The sequence below is a fragment of the Artemia sp. Qi Xiang Cuo genome, chromosome 1, assembly GCF_049724085.1.
Source record: "Artemia sp. Qi Xiang Cuo chromosome 1, ASM4972408v1, whole genome shotgun sequence".
Classification (NCBI taxonomy): Eukaryota; Metazoa; Arthropoda; class Branchiopoda; order Anostraca; family Artemiidae; genus Artemia; species Artemia sp. Qi Xiang Cuo.
In genome coordinates this window covers 76,119,169-76,133,156 of record NC_142794.1, presented here as the reverse complement: position 1 = coordinate 76,133,156, position 13,988 = coordinate 76,119,169, and the positions used below count along the sequence as shown (strand labels likewise).

Sequence of the window (13,988 nt, the reverse complement as noted above, 5' to 3'; positions counted from 1 at the left end):
CTGAATCTGACGGTGTGATTTTCATTAAAATTCTTTCACTTGTAGGAGATGTTTCCCCCCTCTTTAAAAAATCGGGTAAGTTTTCTCAGGCTCCTAGTATTTGTTAAGTAATGATAAAACAAGTGCAACTTGTATATTTAGAATGAAAAGTATAAGTCCATTATTTTGGTACATTCATTGACCTAGGGGTACCACCACTAAGAGTTTAGGTTGCTCCAGATCCGCCTCGCTTGTTTTTTTTATTGTTTTTTTTTTATCAAGGATATGTTATTACGTATATGATGAGGTTCTACCCTTAGTCAATACCACGCTCTTTAAGTTAAGAGTTAAAAAAAAATTTAGTTCACAAACCCCTGAATCCCAAAGGCCATTTAATTAGAATAGATAGCTCTTTTGAAAGCACTAAAAAAAACTGTAGCGTAAAGAGCGAGGTATTGACTTGGGGCAGAACCCCCTCATAACGTTATAATTTCTGTTCGTTTTAAGTTCCAATGTTGCTTCTTATTTTCAGTTGAAAAAAACTTGTTTTTTTTAATTTAATTTCTGATCGTTTTTAAAATAATGCTTGGAAATCCGGCGCCCCCTTCATAGAAATATTCCTTACCCCAAAGAAACATCCTCCACGGTAAGATTCTCCCGAGTAACCTCCTCCTCCAGCCCCACCCTCCAGAAAAAAATCCTTCCTGAAAATGTCTGTATACTTCCCAATAACCAATAAATAATGCTGGGAAGTCCGGCGCTTCCTTCATGGCAATTTCCCTTCCCCCATGAAAACTTCCTTCATGGACAGATCCTCCAACATAACCCCCAACCAACCCACCCCCCACAGCCAGAAAATAACCCTCCAGAAAACATCAGTAAACTTCCCAAAAAACAATACAATATGTTAACATTGGGTAAAGTTCATAACTTTTAGCCCTCCTCCTGGGGGCTTCGAGGGATTAAGCCATCCTAAAAGACATATTTATAATATTTTAGACCATGCTGAACAAATTGGCTATCTCAAAATTTTGATCGACTGACTTTGGGAAAGAAATGAGCGTGGGAGGGGACCTAGTTGCCCTCCATTTTTTTGGTCACTTAAAAAGGGCACTAGAACTTTTAATTTACGTTCCAATGAGCCCTACTACGATATTCTAGGACCACTGGGTCGATACGATCACCCCTGGGGAAAAAGAAAAAAAAAACAAATGAACATGCATCCGTGATCTTTCTTCTGGCAAATAATGGAAAATTCCACATTTTTGTAGATAAGAGCTTGAAACCTCTACAGTAGGGTTCTCTGATACGCTTAATATGATGGGGTGATTTTCATCTTATATATTTCAAACTTATATATTTGAAATCAAAATTAAAATTTGATTCTTTTGATGTATCCATTGGTATCAAAATTCCGTTTTTTAGAGTTTCGGTTACCATTGAGCTGGGTCCCTCCTTACTTACAGTTCGTTACCCCGAACTGTTTGATAAAAAAAAGAAGAGTTTTATAACAGGATAATAGTAGGAATCTTGAATGCAGGGCATTGAAAAGTAAGAGAACACTGATGCAAAATAAAAACGATTTATATTCACAAGCCAGCCTCATTTATATTTATTTAATATTTCTTTTGTGGCTTGAGTGTTAAGGGAAAATGTTCTTCTTCAAAGATATACTTTGTTTCTAGTAAGGGAAGGAGCGGCTAGCTTCTTGGGATTTACTTTTTACGAAGAAGTGTATTGTCATAAATGGTTTTATACCTCTCACAAGCATAAAATCATTTTGCATAAAAACTTGATTGACAATATTAGAAAGACTGCTACAAAAAGAATGCATTGCTTGTGCAAATTTATGCTCATGCATATAGACTTTTACATAAATGGTGCGTACATTTTTATAGTATTACTGTCATGTTCCTCTTACAGTTACACCATCACAGTTGTCCTCGCAAAGGAAAAGAACGAATAATTTTTCAAAGTGTTCAGATGTGAAAAAATTGTATTTTTACCCCTTTTTGTCCTATTTTGCCCCATTTACTATACTTGCTTCTTCGTAGAAACAAAATAAATTCCTCTGACTAATAGAAACTGCTCGATGATAGAGTTTAGCTTTGTGGAAAAGTCTTTGATAACAAATAGCAGGGGTTAGAAAGAGACAACCTTTTATTCAAAGATGAAATCAAGAATTTTTATTAAATACTTTAGGGATATATCAGCTGTCTTTTTTTTCTCCCCCCCCCCCTTTCTCGCTCGCAAGAAAAGTGTCTTAAAGAAAAGGCACATATAAAATGATGCCATTTCAGCTTTAAATTTCTATTTTCTACTCCAGCATTACACAAAGAGTACATGTTTCTCGGTAAACAGGAAATAATTCCTGTGACCATTAAAAACTGTTCGTGATAAAATATAGTTTGTGGAAAAATCTTAGATGACACATAGCCGGAGGTAACCCTAATCTTTTAGCCACGGATGGAATCAATAATTTCCGTTAAATGTGCTCAAGGATCTATCAGATATTCCTTCTTTTTCCCTTTCCCTCTCTTACCCCTTCTTGCTCGCCTCCTTTTAAGAAAAGGCACCTATGAAAACCATTCCACTCCAGCTGCTTATTGAACAAGGCCTGCTTTCTGCAATCGCATCAAATGTAAAGTTATAACTAAGTGTTTGGGAGTTTTTAGAAATGTACACTTCTACATTGAGTAAGAGTGATGGTCGTATTTTTGCTGGATTTTGTAATTCTGGTCCTACCATGAAAGGATTGCCTTCTGATAGAACCGAACCCGATAAAACAGCTTGGCCGATTTTCGATACGGGTAATTTATCGTCGAACGTCCCAAAATTAAATCTTTTTAGTTTTTAACTGCTCAAATTTAATGATTAACGAATGTGGTAATGATCTGTTTCCAGGTCTACTCTGCTTTCCAGGTGGTACGTAAATGCAATTTCTAGTCTTGTAAAAAAAAAGAGATCGTATTACCTTGAGAGAAAAGGAGGTTAACACTTATTTTAAGTTCTTTTATGTAAGCTTAAACATTTCATTGTTGATCCGCAACAGCCATATCATGCTGCGTTCTTACAACTTATGTTAAAAAGCTTACACATTTGTATTTATTCATTAACCTATTAGTCAATGTTAAAATTACCTTCCAATGATAATCAGAACCATTCACTCCAGCTCTGCAACCTAAGCAAAAAAAAACTGTGTGCACTTATAAATTTATCCAGGGGGCTGGGGGTCAGGAAACTGTAAAATTATTGGCAGGGGAGACCAATGCTTAGACGTATCTTTTCTCCAGATAGTTTTATCTTTTTATATCATAAAATCTGGAAAGTTAATTATAATGTTGGTATTCTAAAAAAAGGGAGAGGGGAACTAAGTTACAATTTTGTCTTGAATCATAAAGGCAACAAGTTGCTCTGTTATCAAAATTATTAAATTCGACCCCTTTTGATTTTTTTCTACTTTTTTAATGTATATTTTTAACAACATAAAAGCTATTCTAATATTCTTTAACGGTCATCTTATCAATTCCTGTTCAAACAGATTACATACCCCATAATTTTATTTATTCTCCATTAAAATGGAGAGGTGATTGTAAGTATACTCCATTGAAAAATGAAATTAGTGTATCATAATTGACAAAATAATTAATTTTTTCGTAAACCCACATAAGGACAACAATGAGAAAAACCAGAATACTGAAATAAAAATTAAGCGCAAAATAACTTCTAAAAATATAGCAAAACGACAAAAAGACTTGCAAGGAGACACACTTATTATCATTCAAATCCCTAGCAGGAATGTCATCGGTATTTCAAAGGACATGACTTGGTTCTTCTGTACTGATCATTTTTCTAAGTCAGGGATGAACCAAACCAGATCATCAAGGTCGTATTTCTTAAGAATAAAAATATATCTAGAGTGTAGGTCATTCATCTTAGATGCTAAATATCTGAATTTTGTCTTTAAAGACTGCTGGATGCAAAGCCGAATAAAATAATTTTACTCGTGTCTTATTTTATTTAGTATATCTTTATTTTATCTCAGGACGAGTAATAAGGAGGACGGGAAATGATACCATTAAATTCAATTGTCTGGAAATATAGCCATAGCCCATGACACTGCATAATCAAGGGACGACCTGCCCTAGTACAGCAGGTCATGTCTTAGAATTATCAATGAACACGACTCGGTGTTTCTTTATTGGCCACTTTCCTACTTCAGGAATAGTCGAAATCAGGTTACGGATGGGTTATTTCTGTGGAAGAAAAAATTTATTTCATGAATAAGTCATTGTTGCTAGATTTGAAAATGTGAATTTTGCTATAAAGGCTACAGAATAGAAATAAGAGCTCGTAATGCTCATTTAGTATTAATTTTCCTTTTTTTTGCATTTCATCAAGCTGAAGAGAAATTGTCCAGAAAGTATGTATTCGTCACGTTTTATCTCCAGTTTGTTAAAATTCAAATATGAAGAAATGATCTTCTGATAATTACGTACCATATCCATTTTTTATTATTTACTTGTTTTGCTTAGACGCTTGAGCGAGCTTTTGTTCAAAATCCTCTTTGTTCTGCTGTGCGAGCTGTCACTCCAAAGTGTATGGGAAGCTTATAAGAGTGGAAACTGGTTTTGTACCGGAAATTAACATCAGTAATGTCAAGGTTTGCCACTAGGCAAACTCTAACTGCCACTAGGGTTTGGTGATTTTCTTTTACCTAGAAATGCTGTATACTTATCATTTCAGATGCTTAAAAATGCAGGGGAGGTTAAAAATAGAAAAACAAAAATTTAGAGCCGAATAGGAACAGCAGCTTAAAGTTAACTAGTCGACATAACCTGCAAAGATTTATTGCAACTATATTGTCCAACTGTGTTTTAACCTTGATACACCTATTGAAAAAAAAATTGTCGATTAATTGCCATGTACAGAGAATATCTCAGCTTAAATCTTATTACATTGTAGATTCATCATATTTAGCGCCATCTTTTTTAATAAAGCTGACAGATGTCACCGTGTGTCGCTAGTAGTTTTTTTTATCCCTATGCGAACATGTTAAGCCGCCAATGACCCAACTCTTATAAGTTTCTCATTGATTCTATGAACAGAACTGCACGGTTTGTTTTACAAGATTCACCTTGCTCTGTTGTGTTTTAATTGTACTTGTCTTTTAAGCTCATAGCTAATTGTTATCAGGTCAGTGGGGGTTCTAGGTCTGGGCCGAGGGAGGGGGGCTTTTGCTCAGATTTTCTGATATATGGTATTAAATTAGTTTATTTAATTTTATTAATTTTTATTTTATTAGATTATAAATTATTATTATTAAATTATTTGCCCTTCCCGTTTATGAGGCCTAAAACCGTTACTGTATCAGGCGTCTGCAGTTACCTAAATACTAGGAGCTAGGAAGCAGTATATAATGGTACAAAAGATAAGATAATATACACATCCAAAACACTACCAAAGGTTTTTAAAGGGCTGAATTTACTTCTTATGTAAAAGAAATGAAAACAAGAAACAGAAAACAAAACCAACAATTAATTCTTGAGAATTAATTAAAAATAAGATGTGCCATGTACATCGAGGATAAAATGAAAAAGAAATCAAATACTCTCAAGAATGTACGTATCATTGATTTCTTCTTTTTCTCTCTTTCCCTTTCCTTCCCTATCTCTCTGTCTCTCTCCCACCCTTCTTAGAAAAAGAACAAAACTGGTAGGCTTGAACCCTAATATGCAGGAAGTTAGTCTTATGTGAAACAATTATCTTTGGCATTTAAATCATTTTTAACTCAACACAACTAATTCACAGGCTTTTTAACAGACACGGAGCCAATAAAAATTACTTTTCCTTCTTTTTCATGACAAAAAAAAAAAAAAAAAAAAAAAAAAAAAAAAAAAAAATAGTCGAGTCTTGAAGGTGTTACATCTTGTGTTCTCAGACTTAGCTCAGACTCAGACTTACCTCACTGATCCTATTTTCACATCTTTGTGCTTGTTCCCAAAATAAAAGAGGATTTAAGGGTCAATATAAACTCGCTTTACCGCATAAAACTTACGTTTTCATTAAAATGTTTAATCTATTAATATAATCTTGAATAAACTAGGCATTGCTTGAAAACAGTACTCCTTTGAAAAAAATTCTACTGGATTTTGCCATTGTTATACGATATAGCAATGGTAAAATTATAGCCTATAACTATTTATCATTTATTTGTTAGTTTATGCTCTATTTATATTTTAATACCACTTCCAGCATAATTGAAATGCCGAAATCATCCAAATACTATTAGCCTTTGAAACTTATTGTAGAAAATATATTAAAATGAAACAAAGCTGGTTTTGCTTTAGAATTTGAAGGCATCAGGCACCAGTTCTAGATGATTTTTATTCTTTCTGATTTTTATCTATCCGTTTATTTGTTATTAGTCTCAAATTTAACCTCAAATGTTGGTGTATTTTCTTCATCTTTGATTGCAGTCTAACTTTCTCAGGTTTAAAACAATAGAGGGCAATGAAAAATGCTTTTTTTTATTAACCTTTTCATTACATCTTTTCAAAGGAACATCAGACAATTAACATAATCTTTTATAGTGCTCAAGATCTTGTGGTAAGGGTATTAAGTCACGGGATGTTTACTGTGCTGATTCTGGAGGAAGAAGAATAAGCCTTGATTACTGTGACCAACTAACCAAGAAAATTTCAACGAAAAAGTGCAATTCGAAACCTTGCCCCTTTTCTTGGCATACTGGGGAATGGTCAGAGGTAAGTGACTATTGAAAAAAAACCCGAAAAAACAATTGTGACAGTTTTAAAACTAAATTTGTCATCCAATTAATCTGTTTTACCTTTGCTAAATTACCAAAATATTTCTTCGCCAATAGTTTTTCACAAGTATAAAATTACCGAAAAATTTGGTCATATTTTCTCCATAAGCTTATAAACCAAATATTATCTTCTCAAGGAATGTGATAGGACATGCTGGGGAATGGTCAGAGGTAAGAGACTATTTTTGAAAAAAAAGCAATTGTGACAGTTTTGTGACTAAATTGGAATCAAATCAATCTGCTTTATCTTTGTTAAATTACCAAAGTTTATCTTCGCTAATAGTATTCCACAAATAGAAAATTATCGACAAACACAGTAACCCAACATGGTTTGATTTTCTAACTAATTTCAAATATCAACTGTTTTTTTCTTTTATTACCTTTCGGCCTTATATGTCCATTTAACATTCGTTTGGAATTGGGTGTATAGCCACGTATAGCCCCCCTCCCTGTCTACAGGAAAAAAAGGTTATTTACTTAGTCATGCCATAAAAAGAAGGACTAATAGAGTTGATTTATTACATCACAGCAATACCCAGAGGCTATTATCATGTAAAAAAAAAATCAAGTAAAATAAGACAAGGAGGATCAAAAAGACGAAAGGGGATTGACTGCAAGGCCGTATTCAGGGGAGAGGTTAGGGGGTTTGACCCCCCCCCCCGAAATGTTTGTCTGACTCGTAAAAAACGTAACATAAATGAATATAAACAAATCTAGCCCCCCCCCCCCCCCCCCCCAAAAAAAAAATCCTGGATACGGCCCTGCTAGACTGGTATAGGTCTAGATTAGGGGCTGTTGCGAAGGAAACACGTTCAGAAGATAATTCTTACTTCATAATTTGCATGAAAATTATAGACTCCTTTTGCATGCAGCTCCACATACTTTACCCCAGACCCCCCTCTAATTGACAAATATATAGCCGAAATTAGATTTTTCACATTTATTCTCACAATGCTTCTCTCTTGTTTCAAAACGTGTACCCGTAAATTAAATCAACTGTGAAAAAGAAGAAATGGAAAACGTGGTGGCGGAATGTATTGGAAATATATATTTTTTTTGGGCTATATATTTGCAATTTAAGGGTGGGGGGGGGGGATGAAGTATAGCTGGGCTGCACATAAAATGTGTTAACTTTAATTATTCTGCATAATATGAAGTAAGAATTGTTTTCTTAACATTTTTACTCTCAATAGCCACTAATCTAAACCTATACCGCTTGACTTACTTGGACTCGTGCACTCAAACTCCATCAAAAGATACAAATCTCCACACAAAGACGCTGCCAGTCATCCAAAAAAACATTAAAAACCTAGACGGTATAGAACAGTTCACCGAGTTCATTAACTTGAAAACAATGCAATTTTAACAGTTTACGAAGCTTTGGTTCAATTTACAGAGCTTTTTACTACCAAAATCTATATTCATTATCCATGGATAACAGTTTGTACTTCTTCTAAAAATCATATAACAATATTCAACTTCAATATGTTGTACGCAAAATCTAATAATTCAACTTCAGTCCAAGCTGCAACGGTTGAACGATAGTCATCAGTAAAACATGGCAATATCCTTATACATCATTTTCGCCATTAATTATATTCGAAGATATCATGCTGGATATACTATAAAGATCATTTCGTAGATTGAGTAGCTCTGTATTATTAACTTACTTTTGAACTAAAAAATATTAAATCAACAAAATGATCAAAAATAAAAAATAATAATAAATATATTTAACGCAATATGCGACAAGAGAAAATAAATAATGGGGGGGGGGGGCTAGTGATTACTGTAGTCGGTTTTCAGCAGCTACTCTGCCATTTTTTTTATTAACAGACCGAACTTATAAGCTTTCCTGTGTGAGTTTCTCTTTGTTTTTTTAGTGTTCCCATTCTTGTGGAACAGGTTTTCAACTTCGAAAGGTAGAATGCCATAGAGTGAATGAGTATGGCTGGGTGGATTTGGACCCAGTTGTTAATCAATGCAATGAAACAGAAAAGCCAGAGACATCTAGAGGCTGCAGCAATGGTGACTGTGATGCACGATTTTATTGGAGAAGCTCTAGTTGGAGCGAGGTAGGAACTTCAGTTTAATATATTTTGCTCTACCCTAAGTGTTTTCGGCTGACAGGCACAAAAAAAACAATCTTATTGTATACGGTTTTATAATGCCTGGGGAACCTTATCTTACCTTTTCCCCTCAGATAGGAAATGATAGGTCTCCTTACACTCCCTACTCCTCTAAAAAGCTAATCATGAAAGTTTTGGCTCGATCCACCAGCCCTGAGACGAAACAGGATGAAATCACGCATAAGATTTGTGATGAATTATGTGGGCCCACAAGATGATGTGTATGTATTGTCTTGAGGTCATAGTAAAACTTAATGACTTTATACAATATCTATGACGAGAACTTCCCACTTGCTTCAAGGCATAAAAACAAATACGAAAATAAACGTACAATCTCTTATCAATATCAGAAAGACATTGATGTTGCATTTCTCATTGTTGTCTTTTTTTAGACACTTAGGCACCTGTTGCATTATTTAACGTGACTATTTTCAGATTAGTTATTGGCTTGGAGTTACCAACACTAATTTGTATAGGGTTGAACATATTTTAGATTAGGTTACATCAAGACATAGAAGCTGTATTTCAGATTAGTTACTAGATTAAAACAAACACACGTATTCTTACATGAAAGTGAAGAGCTATATAAACGCAAGAGAACATTGATCCTCTTATGGAGCAAAGCGAAAGTATTTGGAAGGTTGAATGGCAAGAAGGGAGGGGAGCTAAATACACTATTTTTACCCTTTTGTCAATTTTTGCAGAAGCAAAATAATTAGATAAGATAATATAAGATAGGGAATCCGTCAAACATAATAAGTTGGTTAACCTTATGTGGAACACCCATAGAAAAGTGATGTTTAAGATGAATTAACCTATTGACCCTTCTCCTGGATCAGTTCCTGAGTTCACAGTAGTCAAATCTTTGGTTCATGTTTATCTGAACGACATTTTATTGGAAGTTTGTGATATGAACTCCATGAATACATATCTTTAGGCTTGTGGTACCCCTTCCCATGCAAAAAGATCCAGTGCCCTCCCCTTATCTAGCATTTGTAGCTGTATATACTGCATAGCCGATAATATGCCTAGTACTGTGCAGAATATCTATAATGACCATCCATTTTGTTAGCTCTGCTCATATTTTTAGGGATAAAATGCACCATAAAACAGCGATGTGTCTTCATAAAGTAGGGAGTTTAGAAGTTAATTTTACAATAGTCCCAAATTGATTACAAATATCAGAATTGTTGCTCTTGCTCCAACTTGGGCTAAAATTGAGGCTTTGCCCTACAAAATGACATAATCTAAATGTACTTTTTCATCATAGCACATGGATTTGTTGAAAAATACTGGTAAAGAAGGGTAAGACATGTGTGACCTACTTTTTCTGAATGGTCTTGAACAGCTTGCTGTACTATGCTTAATTAAGGTTGACGCTAATGCCTTCACAAGTGACTTGTCCGAATGCCGTTATTGTCCGTTGAGATCTTCGTATTCTTTCTTCAATGCAGCACAAATGTCTAATTTGGTAAAACCGAGAATAGATTGGGATAACCTAAGCAAGGAACTTACTCCTTATTAGCAGTGGAAAGTCTTGTGTTGGAGCCCTGCCCTTTTTCATGTGATAAATCTCCCTTTTCTCTTATACATATATTTACCAACAAAAAATTTTATTTACAAGTTAAACACTCGTAGAGACTAGTCTGTTTTCAATGTAATAAATTCGCAAGATGGAAGAAATTGGTTTGTAATGAAGTTTTGTTTTCATCGATCTAAATCCTGCCTTCGGAATATAATTTATGGGTAACGCAAATTCAATTTTTGAGTCCACTACATTTTATTGGCTCACCACGTTACGTGATGGTAAAAGAGGCGGCCTTACCTCTTTTTTGTATATACACTTTTTAGAGTTCGGCGAGTTAATGTTGGAGTTGAGGTTGGTGTGGTGAGTAATATTTTTTACAACTTTACTGATTATTTTCCCTGAACCCTGGTACGGTTAAGGAGCGAGAATTGGGAGTTATCGTCATTGTGATATCCATTGAGATATTTATTTTGCCCGTCCCACACCGAAGAGATATTTATTGAGATATTTTTCGTGGCACCATGGGCCAAATTGTATGGCACTTACTCCCACCATAGGTAGTACACTCGTTGTACCCACACTGATTACAATATTAGTGCGGGAAGAATTCGTAGTACCCATGAGACCGCTTGACCACCATGCCATAGCACCATCTTTAATGGCACTGCTGGCGATGTGTCACGTATCCTGGCATTTTTAGAATACTAATACTGGTGGCAGCAAGAACAACAGCACTATCTAAAAACTGGCATTGAGCCAAAACTAAGCTTTCAAAAGATTTGGGCTAAGTTATTAGCCTATAAAATAATGACCGACATATATAACCTCTTAAAATAAGTACAAATTGAAAACTAATTTTTGCTTGGGGTGTGACGACGCCACTGAAGATATACGTACATTAGGGAAACTTGATGGCCTGCGCCTAGTCTTAAAAAAAACCTTGTTACGTAAATGTTCACACGACTACAGAGCCTGCGAGATGCACATGATTTATTGGAAAGCTGACATACTACGTGATCGGAGAAATAAAGTTGAACTGATTAAAAGATTGAGTTTTGAAATGAATTGAAATTACAGATGTAGAATCTCTCCGTACTTTGAAAGCGAGAAACTGAAAGTCGGATTAGTTTTTGAGTCAAATCAATGAATTTCGGGATACTCTTTAGGGTTGAAGGATATGAGATTATTGATACGATAAATTAAAAAAAAATTGTCAGTTTGTTCGTAATTTTGGTAAGAAAGCCTTTCCTTTTTGGTGTAATTTGCCTAGGTGGAGATTAAATTTGGAGTGACCAGTATATGGGGTAGATATGTGGTTTGTGTCAATGAGTGGCTTTTTTGTGTGATTTTTAGTCCAGCTTTTAATCTATCATTAGATTATTCACGCGTTTGTTCAATTTTTTTTTCTCGCCAGCCGTAGCCCTTGATATTTCGTTATGTGGAGATTTGTATCAGTTGCCGAGGAATTGTTGGCAGCGAATTAAATTATTATTCATTAATTAAGTATTATATTTTTAAAGAGGGATAATGCCATTTGAGAATCAAAATGTTTGAATTCCGGACTCGCAGTGACCAACTGACACTAAAGGAGATACCTCCTGGCACTCAGGTCGCAGTAAACAAAAACCTATCTTCAAAATGTTTATACGGGAACTATATTGAATTAAAAAAAGACACAGAAGCAGACGAAAGGGCTAGAGCAGCCCGTTGGGAAGCAGACAGGAAAAAAGAAAATGAAGAGAGGTTGATGACGAGAAAGACGGCAAGGAGTTTAGAAAAACAAAGAAAGGTCTAATAGAAGCATGCTGGGGAATTCTGGAGAGCGATATTTTATCACAAGTAGTCTGTAGATCATCAGATGGTAGAAATGATCCGGGTTTCAGCGGTATCTAGCAACCTAGTAGGAGGCGATTACGTCCAATGTTAAGAAATAAAAAAACCCATAACTCCTAAAATACAAAAAGAAAACAGAAACAGATCAAGACAAAAAATACACCATTAGAACTGCCATGTCTGAAACCCCTCTATAGCAAACTTTCTGTCATTTGGCTTGAACAGCAAGGAAAATATATTGGCTTGAAAATCAGAAAAGTGGCAGGTACTACAGCATTCAGCCTAAACGGCATCTTTTTTTCTTTCCTCTTTCTCTTCCACAGATAGCTTGGCACTGTAACATCGAAGAGAGTTGTTCAATGGCTCATTTTAAAGGAAATCTCTAGATCTACTGCCATTTGTAATTATTTTTTTTAAAATAGAATCTATTTCTTACGAAAAACTTCATTTTTTATGTACAATATTGATCAATGACGTCATAGTCGTTGGATTTAGTTAGTACATAAAGGCTCGATCATCAAATAAAGCTGAAACTAAGTAAAGGACAATTATTCCTCCATATACTCCATATATATATCACAGTGATATGGAGTATATCACTCCATATATATGTATTCACAGTCATGTCTAATATTTCCCATTACATCTGTAAACTGTTCCACAGTTGCCGGTCCATACCATGTAAGCCTTTCATTAAACATGCAACATTTCTTTTGAATATTAATACGAAGTTTTGCCAAAGCATTTCTAGCCGACATTTCAACAAAATCCGCTCTTTCAGAGAGAATTTTAATCTTTAATTTTGAATATTTTTCGTAATTCCGGTAAAACATTCGTAAAATGTTTCTCAATTTACAAAGATCATTCTGTATTGTTGCCACCTTTTTTTACTTCTGAATATAATTTTTAACTTTGTCCTTATGCGTTCTTTGCAGCTTGTGTAAACTGCAAAAATATCTATGGTATCCGAGCAATGGTTTGAATCTTTCAATTCAAGCTAGAAAAATACTTTCAAATTTTAAAATTAGCTTTATTTTTGGTTAGGTTCTAACTACCCGACGTGAGATTTAATATGTATTTCCAGACCAAAAAATTCAACTTTTTTTTTAATTTTATTTTTCAGTTTAGAATCGCTAAAGTTGTTATGTAAACTGCAAAAATATTTATGATATCTGAGCAATAATTTTAATCTTTTCATTCAAACTAAGAAAATACATGAAAATTCAAAAATTAGTTTTATTTTTTGTTAGGTTATTGGTACTTGATATGAGTCTTAAGAAATGTTAATTAGATAAGAAAATTATTTATTGTTTAGTAATAAGATGCCTTCTAAGCGAGTTATACGTAATTTAAAAAAACAGTACTACACAGAAACAGAGATAGCATTTTGAAAAGAGAAAAGCAAAGGTATTCAACCGACCAGGCGTATCGAGAAGTAAAAATTAAGAGAGCCAAACAAAACAGCAAGGATTGTTATCACAATGATCAAGATTATAGACAAACAGCGTTACTATAATGCTGAAGTTTATAGACATGCAAAATTTGAGACAGCCAAACAAAAGAGCAAGGAACGGTATGATAATGATAAAGATTACCAAAACAAGCATAAGAAAAAAAAATGCTACGATAATAATGGGTAGATGCTGGGGTGACAAAAGCTATAGTGAAAAAATTAAAACCTCTGCGAGGTTAT

General features: G+C 34.4%; 1 protein-coding gene across 1 annotated transcript in view; it reads left to right on the top strand.

The window, feature by feature from the left end:
- AdamTS-A (ADAM metallopeptidase with thrombospondin type 1 motif A) overlaps nt 1–13,988 on the top strand; it is a 646,314-nt gene that overhangs the window by 457,247 nt on the left and 175,079 nt on the right. The window contains exons 26-27 of the mRNA XM_089091831.1: nt 6,573–6,743; nt 8,689–8,880. Of these exons, the coding sequence (XP_088947957.1) occupies nt 6,573–6,743; nt 8,689–8,880 (363 nt within the window). The remainder of the gene's footprint in view (nt 1–6,572; nt 6,744–8,688; nt 8,881–13,988) is intronic.